Source organism: Prinia subflava, chromosome 2, assembly GCF_021018805.1.
Source record: "Prinia subflava isolate CZ2003 ecotype Zambia chromosome 2, Cam_Psub_1.2, whole genome shotgun sequence".
NCBI lineage: Eukaryota > Metazoa > Chordata > Aves > Passeriformes > Cisticolidae > Prinia > Prinia subflava.
The window spans coordinates 40,807,822-40,825,080 of NC_086248.1; the positions used below are offsets into that span (position 1 = coordinate 40,807,822).

The 17,259-nt window shown below is 38.4% G+C and overlaps 1 protein-coding gene across 4 annotated transcripts in view; it reads right to left on the bottom strand.

Annotated features, from left to right (window-relative positions):
• The window catches only part of USP45 (ubiquitin specific peptidase 45), a 49,534-nt gene that overhangs the window by 13,521 nt on the left and 18,754 nt on the right, over positions 1-17,259 (bottom strand). For 3 of the 4 annotated variants that reach the window (XM_063389699.1, XM_063389698.1, XM_063389701.1), the window contains exons 6-9: positions 14,673-14,818; positions 13,360-13,455; positions 10,473-10,603; positions 1,790-1,877 (exon numbers count right to left, since the gene is read on the bottom strand). In XM_063389699.1, the coding sequence (XP_063245769.1) occupies positions 1,790-1,877; positions 10,473-10,603; positions 13,360-13,455; positions 14,673-14,818 (461 nt within the window). Of the gene's footprint in view, positions 1-1,789; positions 1,878-10,472; positions 10,604-13,359; positions 13,456-14,672; positions 14,819-17,259 lie in introns of those variants that run through there. The other variant, XM_063389700.1, reaches the window with a different exon arrangement.

Consider the following 17,259-nt stretch of genomic DNA (forward strand, 5'->3'; position numbering starts at 1 on the left):
GAAGTATAACAGGATTTTTGGTTAGCTCCTATAACTAGTGCTATGTTATGTATGTTATGTATTCGTCATCAAAACTAAGGGTTTAGAAACAACTGATCCTGATGGATAGGGAAGCAGGGATGGCCAGGCTCCTGGTTGTCTGCCATCTACAGACCTGAAACGTGGGATAATTAAAAAAAACAAAAAGAGAGAGGGGGAGAGAGAGCTTTTACTAGTACTGTCGGTGGCAGAGCACCCCGAGGTGATAAAGATGTGTTTGCAGTCATGCACCATTAGGGCAGCAGTGGGATGTAATTGCAGGGCAGGGTGGCATCCACATCTCTCTGGCTGGTGATGGAGTGGCAGAAATACTGCCCAAAAATCACCATAAATTTTTACCATCTTCCATCACTCTTTTGAGGTAGGTATTGTAGCTGTCACTGCTCTCTAATGATAAATTACTCAGAAGGCAAGTGCTAATGCAGGTTATTGCAATGATGGCACATTCACTGTTGAAGCTGACAGGAGACTGATTTGAGGGGAAAGCACAAGCAGCTCATGGAGAAGCTGCTTAGTTGTTGTAGTAATCCTGCTTTCTGTGACTCCTCCTTTGTCAAGAAAACATAGTTTTCACCTTTCATTACATGAAAATCAAAAAAAAAATAATAAAGCTTCTCTCTGCTGCAAAAATGTAACAATTGTTTTCTAACTGAAGTCAGCTGCTTCTGTGGTGTGCCATGTTCAAGACATCATTTTCTAAGTGTGAGCATAAAGGTTTAACTGTTTCTTGCAGTTCAGCTCTGTTTATAATCAAGAATGCTGACAAGACCAATAAATATTGGTATTGTGGCAGGATGGGGATTTGTTCAGCTCTACTGTAGTGCCAGGAACCAGGCTCAGACACAGCTTTACATCTTATCTGTGAGACAGTTCAGCTCAGGATCATGACATTCATGGGGTTACTAAATGAAAGGGAAGAGGAAGTATTCCGGTCAGTACAAGATTTAAGGCCTCCCTTTAGAGGAGGCCTAGAAAAGGCTATTTACTGCAAAGTACCATCTGAAAACAAAGGTCCAAGACTAAGTAAGACAGATTAAATCTGATATGGCCAAAATAGCAACCAAACACTCCCTTTCTTGTATGAACAATTCGGGAATCAAAAATAATGAAGGAAAAGAACCAAAAAAACCTCACAAAGGGACATTTTCAATATAACAAACTGCTTCTATGCTTCACATAGTTGGATGTAGATTTCAAGCAAAAAAAACAGCACCTTATTGATAAAGTAAGGAGTTCTTCACACTTTCAAGAGACAAAAGAAACCTTGCAGGAAATTTTTTTTCCCCTCCCACAATTTTCAGAGAAAATTTTCAGGTAAAATTATGGGCAGACCTGTAACTAAGAACTGCTGATTTTTCTTCCAAAGCTTTAAAAATTCACTTTGTCAGCTAACGCAGAGGTCCTACCTTTTCTTTCTTGATGTCTCAGATGTCCTTTTTTTCCTACTTTTCCTTTTTTTACACGCAAACAACTTTGATTCCCAAAGTTATCATGTTGTACTTACCATATTCCTGCTACTGTAGGAATTACCATATTCCTACTACTACTACTGAAATTTTGATTCCAATCAACTATTTTAACAAATCAACATGAACATAATTAAATATCTTTCAAAAGAATTATTTTTCTCAAGATAACTAAAATAGATATTCCTACTTCATTAAGTACATCTTTAAAAACTGGAAACATGAAGAACATGGAAGCAATGACTCTTAGTAGTTCATTTTTAAAAGACACACAAAGACATTACTTTTGTCTCTTCAATCCTGATTGCATCCAACAGATAGTGCAGAAGCTCCTGGCTGTCTTGCTGCTGGAACCCCTTAAATCGAGGAGCCCTACGAAAGAAACAGTAAAGAATTTAAATTATCTTGGGAGATTCTTAACAAGACAATGTCAACATCAGACACTTTTTGATGCTGAGGCACCAATAGGTACAATCCCTGCAGAATCTTATGGAGCTTTAGGAAGCTCCTGGTGCAGCAGACAATTTTGCCAACAAGGCTGCACTTTAACCTGGGTTGCAGTTTGACTCTATAGAGTACAGCTTGACTAAAATAGTGATTTGCCAGTAGAGTTTAACTCTTTATGCAACTCATCCATGCTAGCAGCCCTTTTCTGACAGACTACACCAGTGCTTCTGTACCACCAGACATTCCCAATGTCACAGAAGAGAGAGAAAGAAGATTTTCCAAGTGCTTAACCTCTTTTGTTATCTCACCCTTTTCTCAGTCGAGGAGAAATCTCAAATGTGCATGAACAATCCTTTTAGATCACCAGCAGCAACTGCAACTCTGTCACCCCCAGAAGCCAGAAGAAGAAAACGTCCATGTCTGACTATGCTCCCATTTACACTGGTGATCTTTTAGGCAACTGCACAGGGGTAATGTTGCATCAGTTCTGAGACAGACATTCAGTACCATCAATCACTACTGTTCAAGAACTGTTGAATTCTTTTTTCACTATTCACAGCATCTAAATGTACTCTAAATATCATATTTTTCAGGCATGGATTACATAGAAATTAGAAAAAATAAACTTATGAGTACATGGATAGATCCTTAAGGTGTTCTTACCACAGCCAAAGGCCTCTAATAAACCGTTTGAATCTTCAGGATCTTGTAAACCTTAATGAGTGAACAGTATTCACTATTGACACACCTCTATTCACATTAACTGTAACTGACTAGCCAAACTGTCTTTCCAGGCAGGTTACCCTTTAGATCTTTAGATCTTTAATTATAGTCTTGAACTACTTAATCTAAAATGAGATTCCACAGAATCACAGAAGTTGGAAGAGACTATTGGTGGCCACCTAACCCAACCTTCCCTGCCCAGGCAGGGTCCCCTAGAGCAAGTTACTCAGGATTGCAACAGGCAGGTTCTGAATTCCCAGTAATGCCACCAAATGGCAGCTGTGACTCTTGCTGCACACTGAGGTGAGCACACACAGGCCTAACTCACACACCCCGTCCAAAACCTAGCACAGGGGACAATTGGATTAGCACAGCTCAAACAGGAATTTCATCAAACTGGCAGAGCTGGTAGAAAAACCAACCACTCACTCAGCTTCTGAATTTTATTAAACATACACTGAACTAGTTTTCAGTCTGAGCTGTGGATTGTATGCTGTGGCTAGCCAGCACACAGAGCTGCAAATACATATTGGTATTTCCCCTGGCACAATGACCTCACTTGTCCAGCAAAGCTCTTCAGCTCTTCAGAGGGTTAGTGAAGCTTCATCCCACTCATACACTAAAGCTGCTCAGATTTGCCTTAGAAGTTTGTGCTCATGGACAGGAAAAATTAAAGGTGATCAGAAAACACCCCAGATGTGCGACGTGCCTACAACAGTAAAATGTAAAGCTGGGCAAGGTGTCAAGACACCAAGTTAGGGCACAGCAGACATGGGCTACAGGCAGGGTAGTGACACAGGGGTCTCAGCTTTGAACTGCTCCCTGGAGGTACTTTGGAGTGTAACTGGAGAAGAATTTGAAGGTGACAACACAGATATCTAAGGTCAATGCCTAAAATTAAGTGGAATAAATCTGGACCTACATAAGCAAAATAACATGTTCACATTTACAAATAAGATACTTTCACATTTGCGCTTCATGTCTAGTTTTTGAAACAAAGTTGACAATATCCCTAGTTAAAAATGATTTAATGATGCTACTGTACTGTGAGGCTTACTATAAAATCTGGAATCAGTAGAGTGGGTGACTATTTTAGGCATTCTTTTGCAAGTGAATTTTTTTCCATGAGCAAGTCAACTTCAAAAATTAATTTCAAATTCAAAAAATTGAAATAATCTTAAAATTTAAATATTTTGTTTAACATTCTTGAAATGCCTTTTCTTCTATTAAAATCACATGTTTTATTTCTAATAAATTTGATTATAAATTGCAAATACTTTCTGCAAAGCACTGAACCTTTATTTTGGTTCCAACAAAACACTCAATATACATTAAAAAATAACTAACATATATAGCTGCATGCACATTTGAATGCATGCACAGTTTCAATTTTCAATTTGCTAAAATAGTTTTTTCTCATTGAATGTCCAGGAATCTGAAAAAACCCAGATGCCAAAATCAGTTCAATTCTGAGAAATCTGGTTAGTTAGCCACAGTATTATCATTAATTTATGAGAAATTTCTTGTTTTCCTCAGGCAGTAAGAATCAATGAGTATATTCAGCCCAATTCCTCCAGTACAGGCACATCAATAGTTTCAGTATAGCAAGAAAACCTTCCATATATAAATGTTCTGCATCCTGGTACTAATAGGGATTTCATTATTGTTTGGCAATGGAAGCAGGACCTTTGCAAGAGGCACTATAATAAAAGGGAAGAAAAATTAATAATTACTTGACAAAGGAGCAAGCAAAAACTCCATCACTGTTACAGGAGGGGTTTTTTCCCTGCAGAGACACCCCACAAAACTAACTTTTCAATGCAAATCAGGAAAAAGCCCCACATATACTTTTTGTTACTGCAGTGTAACCTCCTACTGGTGAGTACACAAAAATCATTTCAGGTGAAAATTAATTTACTAATTTGTATTTCAAAGCAAAATAATTTACCTGCATGTTCCACACAGTTTTATTAGCTTAAATTAGAGAGGAGGAAATTAACTCAGCCATAAAAGTTTTCATTATGGTTTTTTTTTCATTTTATTAGAACCAAGTGCATTTACAAGTAAAAGATTATTTAGGATTCTCAGTGCTTGTACTAAATCTATATGCCTGATTTTAATGGAAACAAGGATGATGGGAATGTAACAGCTACCACTTTAAAAGTGAAGTGGCAGGGAAAGTGACTTGTAAAGATTCCCTGTAAGGTTGAGTCATTTACTTGGACTGACAAAGGATGGAATTGTTAACACTGCTTAAACTATATTTAATCTGTCATTCATGTACAAAGTATGCTATGTAATGTTGCATATAATTCTAAATATCTCATGTTTTGGGGAAAACATTGAAATTAGTGCGTTTGTTTGGGGTGGGGGGAACCACAAGAGGAAACCAAAAAATAACAATAAAAAGAAAGGAGGGAATTTCACACCTCACAATGCATTTACTGTAGAAAACTTCCTACACTTATAAACCAGTATGAGAGAAGAAAAAGGAATGAATCCATGCTGATACACAGAAATCTGACAACTAAAAGATGTGTGCTCTCGTCTCCTTGAAAATATGCTTCAAGCAATATCCCTGGCGAAAGTGGGGGACTTGGAGATGGTTGGTTGAGTTGACCGCTCACAGATGTGCTGACATATGGAAGCCAGTGCCAATGCAATACAACCTGTTGTACAGTGTCAGCAGGATAATGACAGAACAGGTTGAACTCCTGCTAATGGCCATAAGTGGTGAAGGACAACTGTGACATCTTATCTACCCTCTCGCTGCTCATCTGGAGACCAGTCATAGTTGCTTGACTGTCAGTTAAAGAAATACTTTGCACAAAGATCTACTTCCTAGAATGCTGTAATAACAAAATCTACATAGTAACATATTATTTCAAAGAAAAAAAAGCTAATAGCTTTAATTCTTATATTATATTCATTTGAGGGAAATTAAGCTATGCTTTAAAAGCAGAACTGCGATACAATTAAAGTCATTCAATCATACTGCACAGAGCTGACATACTTTTACTGTCTCTAATAAAAATCTTCTCGAAAATCATCCTTTCAAGAATTACTGTCTTTGGGCAGAAGATAGCCTAATATCTTGGAAAACTTTAGAAACAACAATAAGCACTTGGAAACAGAAGATACTATTTGATTTTTTTCTGTAAGGCAACCTGCACAGGAATCCTTAATTGCAGTACATACACTAGAGTTCTGCGTGGTAGGAGGTGCTTGGGAGGAGCCCAGCCAAACATGGGCTTGCCCCCACGTCAGTAACAGATAACACCAGGCACAGCTGTACTATCTCAAGGGCGTGGATAGACAGACTTAGCTCTCCTTTGGACGTAGTGGCCAATTTATTTCATCTTTTTCATCTCACCTTCCCTTTCCCAAAAGGCAAAATGAGATACTTTTACTTTCTTGCAGTGCATCAGATCTATTCCTTCTTTTAAGTCCCGCTAAGATTTCCAACAGCACTCTGCTCTGACAGCAAGTTCCATAGGTTTGCCCTATAAAATGTTAAAACACCTCCTTTTTTACCCTGGCTCTAAATCTGTTGCCTTTCAGTTTCACAGACAGCTCCTCGAACTCTTTTGAGGGCAATAAAAGAAGCAGAGCTAATTTATCATTCATTGTCTTCTCTTGCTGTCATGTCTTCATATTCTCTCCCGCCTAAACTCCCAATATTCAAGTCCCTGTTGATATAAAGGCTTCCTATTTTTGTTACACTTACCTAAATTCTGTTTAACCCAAATGGAAAATACACTGCCAATATACCTAATAAAATTACTGCTTTTCCTCTTCATTTTATCTATAAGCTTTGCTTACACATCTCACCAATACCACACACTAAAAATATGCGTGGTCTCCAAAATGCTACACAGATCTTCCTCCTAAGCAGAACTGAACATAAAGCTCAGGAACAGGTGCAGATTATTGCTGTCAACACACACTTTTACATGCAATTTGTCTACTTTGCACTCATAAAGTTGTTCCTAAAATAATGAAAACTGTGACAAAGTTTGCTGAAAAAAAAAAACATGCAATCTCTCATCTGCTGCTGCCCAGAGAAGCTGTAATCTCCTCTGTCAGAGCTCCTCAACGTGACACAGCACCACTAGCAAGGCACATGGAGGCATGGCAAGGACACAAAATAATTTGTAACTACTGGTCAAGGAAAGATAAACTGTGAGTTTTGCTACTATTATACTTGAATGGTAAAAGTTAAATGGAAAAAATAAAAAGCAAAAAATTTTTCTAAGAAAATGTTTTTCCTTAAGCAATAGAATTTCAAAAGAAAAGGCTCGAAAAGACTCCTTAATTAATGAGAAAAATCCTGTTTCCTTTATCTCTTATATCTTGTACAACATCACCTTAGTTTTCCTTTGCATTTCCTCTCAGAAGTGATAAATGTGGAATAGTTTAGGTTTCCCCTCCGAAACCATTGTTCTGTTAATATCAACAGTCCTAACCACATATGACCTCCATTCTGCCAGTCCCACCTCTGCCTTCAGTTCTACTTTCTGCACACGAGAAGGAAGGATGATTAATAGTCTTTGGAGAAAGAAGACCTATGTAGATTTTGTGAACACAAATAAAATCTTTGTCAGGCAAGTATTTTTTTCTGCATGGTAATGTAGAAATAAAATATCTCTATTAATAATTATTTAATGGAGGTTTGAAGCAGCTAAATTCTGTAATTCCTTTCTGGACTCATCGCTTACATGCTGCAACATTTACTTGCTACACAAAACTGAGCTTTCTTCCACCAATAAAATTATTCAATCATAACAAATAAAGGAAATAAAATTTATGTCCTCTTAATACATGAGTGTTGCATTAGTCACCAAGTCTCCAGATAAGTCAGAAGTCTGCAGTCCTGATATTCAGCATAGTGGAAAACCAACAGAAGGGCCCTGTAGCTATGCTCACAATCTGTCCTCGCAAAACATCTGACAGCTGCAACACTAACAAAATTAACAGTGGATGAATTAGTACCAGACGCTAAACAGTTGCTATAGAAAGACTCATCCACTTATTTTCTTCTTCTCCCCTTCTTCAACCTGGCTACTCCACCACTTGATAAAATTAACACTTGGTATCATTTTTTTCTTTTATTATTTAATTTTAAAAAGAGCACCACAAATGTCCTTTCATACACGAGATTATGAACTTCACACAATGTTCTCCTCTGACTCTTAAAGAAGCAGTTTGCAGTTGAAAATGACTGTGTTCTAGTTCTGTTACTGCTTTTGAGCAGTGACTGTCTATCCACTTGCAGGTTTTGGGATCCCCCTCAGGGACATGCCAGAGCTGCACCTGAACAAGGCAGTGTCTGCATCCTTTTCTATCCTATACTATCTGTACAATCTCATTCATAAATGTTACTGAAGAAAGGTATGGTGATACACTGTATATTTGCACTGAGACAGCAAGATCTGGGATGGGGAAAGAATTAATTAAGAACAAAACAAAAAAGAGGCTGCAACTGGAGTAAACCAGCTTTTATGTAATATATATAAACACAGAACATTACTATCAGAATAGTAATGCCTTCCTCCATGTCCTTCTCCTCGGTAGTTGTGTCAGTGTAGTTCCTCCTTTCACACATTCATCCTGTCATCTCTTTAGGAAACTTGTTTGAACTTTGCTTGTTGAATAAAAAGAGTTCATGTCAATGCAATATGAAGACCACAACTAGTGCCTGCCCCTAGGATTACTTCATTAACATGACCTCTTGGCAGCATGAAGCAGTTTTACAGAGAACGTTGCAGTAACACAGACTTCTTCCTCACTGAAACTCCTGCTATCTTGCCCTGCTCTCTCTTGCATTTCAACTCTGATGAAAAATAGAAAGCCAACTTTAAAACAAAGAAACAAAAAGGCTTTGTAAAAATGGCATGACAGAACACTGCACTCATACTGTTAAAGGTAATAAATAGTAAATGTATTCAGTTTGCAAAGATGAAGACTTCCCATTCTTCTACTTTTACCACTGCACACTGCTGCATTTTCCGAAATCCTCCCTTTCTTGCTTCTGTCACCAACAATGAGAAAACAATCCAACGACCAAAACCTTCTGTCCAGCCCCTTACTGCCGCTGAACATCTAACTTCTCACTAACAGGATGTGGCTGACACTGTTGATTTGTAAGGTAAAGGATTTGTATCCAAGTGGTGCTCAGCAAAGATAACAAAAGTAAGAAGTAGGAATGAAGGCGAGAAATGGCAGGAGCTGGCAGATATGTCTAAACAGCAGAACTCTGCTGACCACATTAAAATGCTTCAATTTTAGCAGCTAGTTAAAGTGTATGCACATCTTAATGCTCAAAAGACAACAACAAAAGAACTAGATAGCTGAGATTTAATAGTGACATCTCTTGACGACTACTCAAACACACACAGAGCAGACACATAATATCTGTCACTTCTAAAAATACCATGCCATCTGAAGTGCACTGCATTGTGATTATTTCACAGTGAATTTACTAAGGTGGGCTTCAAAATATGTTTTACATCATTTTTTCCCCTTCAATCCTTAATACTCACTGGGAAAAAACTACTATTGTTATTTAATAACTTTCTTTCCATTTCTCAGCCAAATTTAATTCTTACATTCACATTTTTTGAGACAGCCTCAAAACACAAGAAGGAGTGAGAAAACAATATCGTTTTCTTCCCTATGTATTTTTCTTCTAGGTTGATAATGCTAAATAAAGAACACCGCTGTTTGACTCAAAAATGCTGTAAGGTAACTTTACACACATTCCCTATTACAGTTCAAAAGAATCAAAAGGACATACAATAGAAAAAAACCCAACTAAATTTCTGAAGCTAAATTTTGAGGAAAAAGAAAAGGCAATTACTTACTTCTTTACAGAATTAAATTGTCCCTGCTCTATTCTAAAAGCTTTTGTTTCTTTCTACCATATTTTAAATCCATTCCTGCTCAGTAAGGTTGTCCTGGAACTTCATGGTAAGAGGCTGCGACTTTCCTCCTAACTCTTGTGCTGCAGAATATTGAAAGTTTCATGCAATAATACAGTAGCAAATAAATTAGCATGCAACATTATTATTCTTTAAATATGAGATTCATATATACCATCCTCCAGTTACTCTGCTTCTACAGATTCTGTTACTAGTAAGTCATTATTTAAATATTTGTATCAACTTTTAAGTAGGTCTTCTACAGGTGTTTTAAAAAGCAAGATTGTTTGCATCATAATTGAAAGTACCTACAAAGCACCACTGTAAACACTTTCCACACCAAGAAACAGGAGTTTCTTTAGGGCTTGTAAGCTTTTTGCAATCTGGAGCCATATGCCATTTCAGTACTGCTTCAAGTCTTTACTTGTTAGACCCTTTTTAATTTTGAATTGATGCCAAGGTTAGACATCATAGCAGAGCTCACCCATTTAAAATCTTGTTCTTTTTTACAAAATACCTACATACACTTCATAGTGTTAGCATAGCTTTATGCTAAGAAACAACAAAACCTGGAATGTAGTCCTATTTTCTTCAGTTTTACCATGCCCTCTTCTGCCCCTTCACACTCAGTTCAAAGCCCATTGAATGCCCGTGGTTATGAACTGGGCCACTCACTACAAGAAGAGCAGGTACAACCCTGGTGTGCAGCAAGGAGTTCTTCAGCTTTAAAACATGAAGAAGCTGTTTTCTGGACTGCCTGGTAAAAATCTAACAGCTTATTTAGAAAGGAAAACAGACACTGCACACTTAGAAACATGCCACTGGAAGCTAAAATTAAAATATAAGTGAAAGATGAGCTTGAGGGCACAATACATACTTTTGACAAAGCTGGCTGAACAGCACTTTGGGAGACAGAGGACCTTTTCCAGCCTCCCTCATGCTGTGAAGGAACAAGAACATTGCTGAAGTCAAAGGTCCCGGGCTGGACAGGTTTACCACCAAAGGATCCTTCAAAAACAAAGGTAGATTACACATCAGATTTCAAAAGTAATGACACAAAGCTTTCAAGTTACTAGATACATGATAAATAGCAACATAACTTTCAGTCTTAAGAGTGTTTCAGGGTGGGTTTTTTAAATGTTTATATCACCTATTTGACTGAAATAATTTAAGAGCAGGCTTATTATTTAAGGAGTAACAGTTGCAAAACCAAACAATTCTTGGGGGTAACCAACAGCTTTGGAAACAGGCATGTCAACAAGCCAGTCTGGTTCTCACAAAAACAGGCAACCTTTGTATTGCCTGCTTTACTCTTACCCCGACACGCACCGAAATTCATCTGGAGAGACAACCCCGGTGACCACCTCTGTGGGCCAGTGTAAGACAGTGCCCAGTGGCTCTCTGTTACCCAGCCTTAGCAACAGGGCATCCACCTTCTCTGACCTGTGAGCCACACACTGGAATTTCCACACATCTGACAGCCACAGAAACACACCCTGTTCCTCCACAAACCAGGTGCTGTGAAGGCACCAGCAGTGGTTCCCAGCAAGAGCTGATGGCAGATCCCACACATCCACCGTGGCACTGGGAGACAGGCACAGGCTGCATCCTGCACAGCCCCTCTGGGTATGACGCTCACCCCAGCCAGCAGGTTCGGGGTCTGGGAGGACCCAGCCAGCAGACAATCAAGCCAAATTTAAAGCAGAAGACAGTCCTGCACTGCTGGACTGTCCCCACCTAGGGGGACTTTATGATGCTTGTATCCCCAGTCTCTGTTCTGCTTATGCTGGATATCAAGTTCTGCACCTGTGAACTTGATTCTGTGAAATTGGTTCCAAGAGCAAAATTAGAGAGAAGCTCAGAGTTTGTTTTCGGAAACTGCACTTTCTTCCTCCAATTCCTTCTCACGGAGTGTGTTGTGTGCAGCATGGACAGCGAGAACTCTCCTTTGGTTTTAGCTAGTTTTTAGCTAGCTGAGGCAGAGAAGTCCCCCAGACTGTGGCTTTTCTTTTTCTTGGAACTGATCAGCCTGCTCCAGACTCAAAACCCAGAAAAACACCAGGAGCTCACACCTGTGGCCCACTGGGGCCTAGGATGCTGCATTCCAGCACCGGAGGGATTGATAAGAGACTGAACGAGCCAAGCTACACCCCATGACAAGGACTTCCTGAATTTGCCATCTCTTCAGAACAGTGAGAGGTTTCATTGTTTAATATTATTCACTTTTTATGCTTGTGAATACTTTGCTTGTTAAATAAACAGGATTTTTCACTTTATTCCAAGGAAATCTTTTCCGGAACCACTTGGGGGAGGGGCTGCTTGAATCTGCTTTCTAGAGGGATCCCTTTGAAAGTTTCCTTCCAAATTTGCCCTAAACCAGGACAACTGCTTACACACCACGTGTCACAATGACCACAGACCACCAGCTCTCCCTAACGTGCTCCAAAGTTTGTATGTGCCCACAGTGCTCCCTACTAGCTGACCTGACCTCAGGAACAGATTACAAGTGCCAGATAACCACTTGGAGAGGGTGCCTCATCCAGAAAGCAGATCCACACAAAATGTAAGTGCTATGCATACACACAAACATAAAGTATTTGCTTTATATGCACCATCAAAAGGTGGGAAAAGGTTCCTTACCAAGCAAGAAGCTGCACGTTTCTACACTACTAATAATTAGGCTACTGCAGCCTTCTTATTCTGCACTGGCATACAATGACCAGAAAACACAGTCTTTGTTCCAAAGATCTTATTTACATTGTAAGCATTGTCATGAAACAAAAAAATAAAACTTTCAACCTTATGGCTGTGCAAGTTACACATCAAGCATAAGGCAACACCTCACTGGCTTGCTAAGCCTTCAGGCAAAAGCAAGCTCCAGACCTCTGCTGTGGCTCAAGATAACATGAAACATGTTGCTGCTCAGAACTGCCACTGGAGGAAACGAAGACAGCAATGCAGTGAACTTCACACTGTTCTCGCCTGGAGAAGCCATGAACATCACCTACAGCAACCCAGTGAAATCATCATCATTTCAGAGGTATCTGAAACAGAATGCCGTTCTTCTACCCTCACTGCCACCAGAAAGCTCACAGCAAACACCAGGAAAAAAAGGAAAAATCTAAGAAAAAACCCTCTGTAAACTGCTTCAGCTAGCAGAGGGGAAGGGGTATTACCTTAATTGCCAACAATATATAATAAAACCCCAAGTCTCTAAGTCATGACTGGAACAGCAGAATATTCTTTCACTAATAGCCACAGGAGTCACTTTCCCATATGCCTGCAATGAGCTTGAGGACAAGAAATTTATTCCTCACTGAAATTTCTCTTCTCTCATTTTAATCCCCTGGCCTGTGAAGCATGTAATAAACTTCACAAGCCTTCAATGAAGGGCTGGGATGGACGGGAATAAAATATTTCACAGACACTTTCTAGAGCCAAACAGACTATTTCCTGTATCATATATTCATAGAGAAGAAATTAAATGGCAAATAAAAATAAACCACCTGCTCTTGCTTAAGGTAAGGCATTATTTGATACTTCAATATCATGAAATGTGAAAGCAAGAAATTCTTCCTCCTTCTCCAGGGCTGAGTAATGATTTTTGTAAAAGAAATCTATCCACAGGTAATGTAAACCCACTGAACAATTAAAATGCAAAAGAAATGGGAGAGTAACAGTGTGCCTCTAATGGAGAAGTGATTTTCTGTCCTTCAGCTTCTTCCAATGTTTTCCCAAATTTGCATTTCTCGGTGCATACTTACCAGTTGAGAATCTGAAGTATGACAGATTTTTAACTTTGTTCCTTTCTCCTTTATCTCATACATCAGTTCATTCAGTACGTGAGTCTGTGCCAAGTTCTTAAAGAAAAAAAAACAACATGAAAAACAAGCTGATCGTTCAATTACACAGTTTCTTTAGTTATATATTCTAGATTCAGGGGCAGACCAAACCAGATATACTTCACAACATGTAACTGAGGTTTAGATCCGACCACTAGAAAGAGCACTAAAAAAATCACTGCTCTGAATGTTTTTAAAATTGTATTTATTTTTTTTTCTGTAATTCAAAACAGTTCACTAACAATAACTTTGTTATTTATGTTGACCAACAAAATTTTTTTTTAGGATGAGGACATTATTATCAGAAACTATTTGCCTCTTTTAAACTCCTCAGTCCCTTTCATCATGCCCCATGAAGCACAAAGGCTTTGGCACAATGAAAAGTACTACCTCTGAATTTAGGAGAGAAGCCAACTCAACATGTCTCAGCTTTGTTTCTTTATTTTTGGTCTACTCTGACCACAGATCCCTTAGGTTTCTACGATGCCCTAAGTATGGACAGATAACACTTTGCAGTTTTACTATCTGTTTGATGAGTTTTGTAATCAACATCATAAACACAAGGTGAGGTGTGCCAGTGCAGAACACCTTTGTAGCAGTTTTCTGTCACTTGTTCACTCCTGTCTGCAGACATACAGATGTCTCTGCTCAGCTGACAAGCAACAGCATGGTGCAATATAAAACCACTATGGCTGCTGCTTTTTTTGAGGATGTTGGATTGGTTGTACATTAAACATCAACAGATGTGTATTAGTATAGCTCATTCCTCTTATTCTAGTCAGAAAAAACTCCATAATCGATAAAACTAATTTTATAACTGCATGCATTGTAGGGGTTTAAAATCATCCCAATGAACAGTGCAGACACATTATGCACACAGTACCACCATTCATATCACCAGTATGGTAGATACCCTGCATTAGTCATGACTGATCATGCTGAACTTCAAACAAAACCATATGCTGCAGTACAACCCACACACGTATGCAGTGTGTAAAACTTGGCATTTTCACTTGTTTCATTACTGTGCAAAATGCTACTGATACAGGAATTCTTTTTTATTATAACAGGAAACACTCCTTGGATAGCAAGGAGTAAAAAGAATTTGAAAAGGACCTTCAGATAACGGAATGAAGACTCGTAATACTCAAAACCTTTTCAGAAGCCCGTAGATTATACAGATTTAGTATTTCTGAAATCTATTAAGAGAAAGTAGTATGATCTTTTCATCTTACCTGCATGACAGCATTAAAAAAGCAGGTATTTCCTAAATTATTTATTCCTTTAACTGGAACTGATGCACCATTACCAGAGCTTTTTCCTTTCAGTATTTCACTTGTTTCACTGTTTTCTTCACGAAGGCGTATGATTTTTGATGAACCTATAATTAAATTATAGATTAATATGACCACATAACTGCCTAGTTTAATCAATGAAGTCCTTCCATGTTTATTAATTTTAACATATGTGGAAGATACCTTGATAATGCTCTAAGCTGCTGTATGCAGTCTTAAAAACACCAAAACCCAAAAAAAACAGGCATCAACAGGTAAAGCCCTGGGGGTAAAAAAAATGCCCTCAACAACTACATATATCCAACAAAACCTTCCATAATGATTATACTGTCCTATAAGACTGTAACTGCCACAATCACATAAGCAATAAATAAAGTAAAATTAGCTGGCTTATTAACAATAGGCAGCTGAGATATATGTTCATTAGACACGTGAGAAACACCACCAAAGGCTGCTTTTTGGTGCATTTGAAAGGAGGTAGCCCAAAGTTACCACTGAATGCTGCAAGTCTTTATCAAATACAGTGTTCCAACTGCCTTGTCAACAACCCAGCTGGACTCATTATTCCTACATTTGCTCCTCAACTCACCTCCCTTTGTCACAGCCTGAGGAATTACCAATCCACATACATACAATGCTAGTGTTTTAATTTCAACTAACAAAAAATTGATAAAACTATGCTATAACATCCACATAATTCCCTGTTTGCCTTATTATTTAAATAGATGAGGGGCAGCAAAGTTAGACAGTCATTAACTTGTAGCCTAGAGGTAATGGAAAGACTTGAGATAGCAATATTTAGCCTTGAATTCTACTAGCAACTTTCATATTGTCATGGTTGCAGGACTAAATGTGAACATTACTGACATCTGCAGTGTCTTAAATATTGATTAACAATGCATGTCAATGTAAACGAGTTATGGACTTAATAGATGCCAAGAACTGTGATGCTACAATCTCTGTCTTGACATATGAATTCATGTATTTGTTCTAATGAGTTTCACATTGAAGTCTCATTAAAGTGTTCTTGAGAAATAACTAACAGACCTATTTATGTTAATGAAATTCTCATGCCAAAAGGTTCTTTTATGTACACTCCTAAATACCATCTTGCTTAGAAAAAAAAATAATAATCAAATTAAAAAGTCATTAAAATATCTATTGTATCTGGCAACAAGCTTCTGACGCAGTCTGCCTGCACCCTACAGTGCCATCGAGGCACAACTATTCTTCCAAACTGTAACAGTTTTTCAAAACAGAGTTAGAGATGCTCTGCTGCTTAAAAACATATTAAAATGTTCTTGTTAATAGTGCTTACACAGCTCTAAATTACTCTTGTTTCCACTCAGCTGGAAAATTAAGACAGTACAAGGGCAAAGTAAAAGACAGAGTTCTCCTGGAAAAAGCAAAGTGGTTTTGAACATAACAACAAGCAAGCTGCTCATACCCTGAAACAGTCACTGTTTTATGGGCTACATGAAGCAACACCTTTTAACTGGCATGCTGAGAAGGGGAATGCTACAGTGTCTGAGGCTCCTCCACTCACAGAGCTCCAACAACCACAGCATGGGAATGGGAGCTCCAAGTATCTGCAACTCAAAGGCACTGCTCTCTCTCAGAAGTTTAATATTATAACTGGAGATGTTTTCCCCTCAGAGAAGTGGGCCATCCAGAGTAGTGTTGGGGAAAAGAGATGGTTAAAAAGAGAAAAAAAAAGATGGAAAAAAAAGCCAAAATTGTGGAAATAATTTGTGTATTAGTATACCACAGTTGTTGCATTTATCCATCGGCATTCAAAAACATCTGGGACAGCATCTTAAAGTAAACAATGTTCACAGGGCCATCTGGACAAAACTGCAGGCAAAAATTAAAGCATAAGCATATGGAAAAGCAGATTTTTCTCTTCCCTTTAGCAGTACACGATGACAAATGTCAAACCTAGATCTGTCCACGCTTCACTGTGCTATGCTTTGCAGCACCACCTGGCTCTCCTTGCACAGCCACCAAATATGGACAGCACTGCCACAGCGGACCATATCTGCAGGGCAAACTCGATAAAAGCATTTCACTTCATGGTTAAATGGCAGCTTCACACAAGTAGCAAGGTTCCATTTGCTGAACCTTACATATAAATTATTTAAGGGAGGGAAAACAAAGCCAAAGCACCCAGCTTTGTGATAAGAGCTGGATGAATACGCAATTACAAAACACAACACAAACCAGACATGCAACTGCCACAAAGCTGGATAATTAGTATAGGGATAAGGAGAAGCAGCAGGAAATCAGAAAAATGCCTGGATGTTGGTATCAAAGTTAGGAACCTCCTTTCATTCAGAAGGTTTTCTTTACTGCCTCTTGATTTTTCAATAATTTTAAAAACACAATCCACATGATATTTTACTGGTTTTTGTATATGTGAAAAAGTCTTGACAGAATAGTGTTGTTTTGCCATTACAAACATTACCTGCTGCCTTGCTTATAACACACAGATATTTTTAAGTACATATACAGAGCCAGAGGATGGACA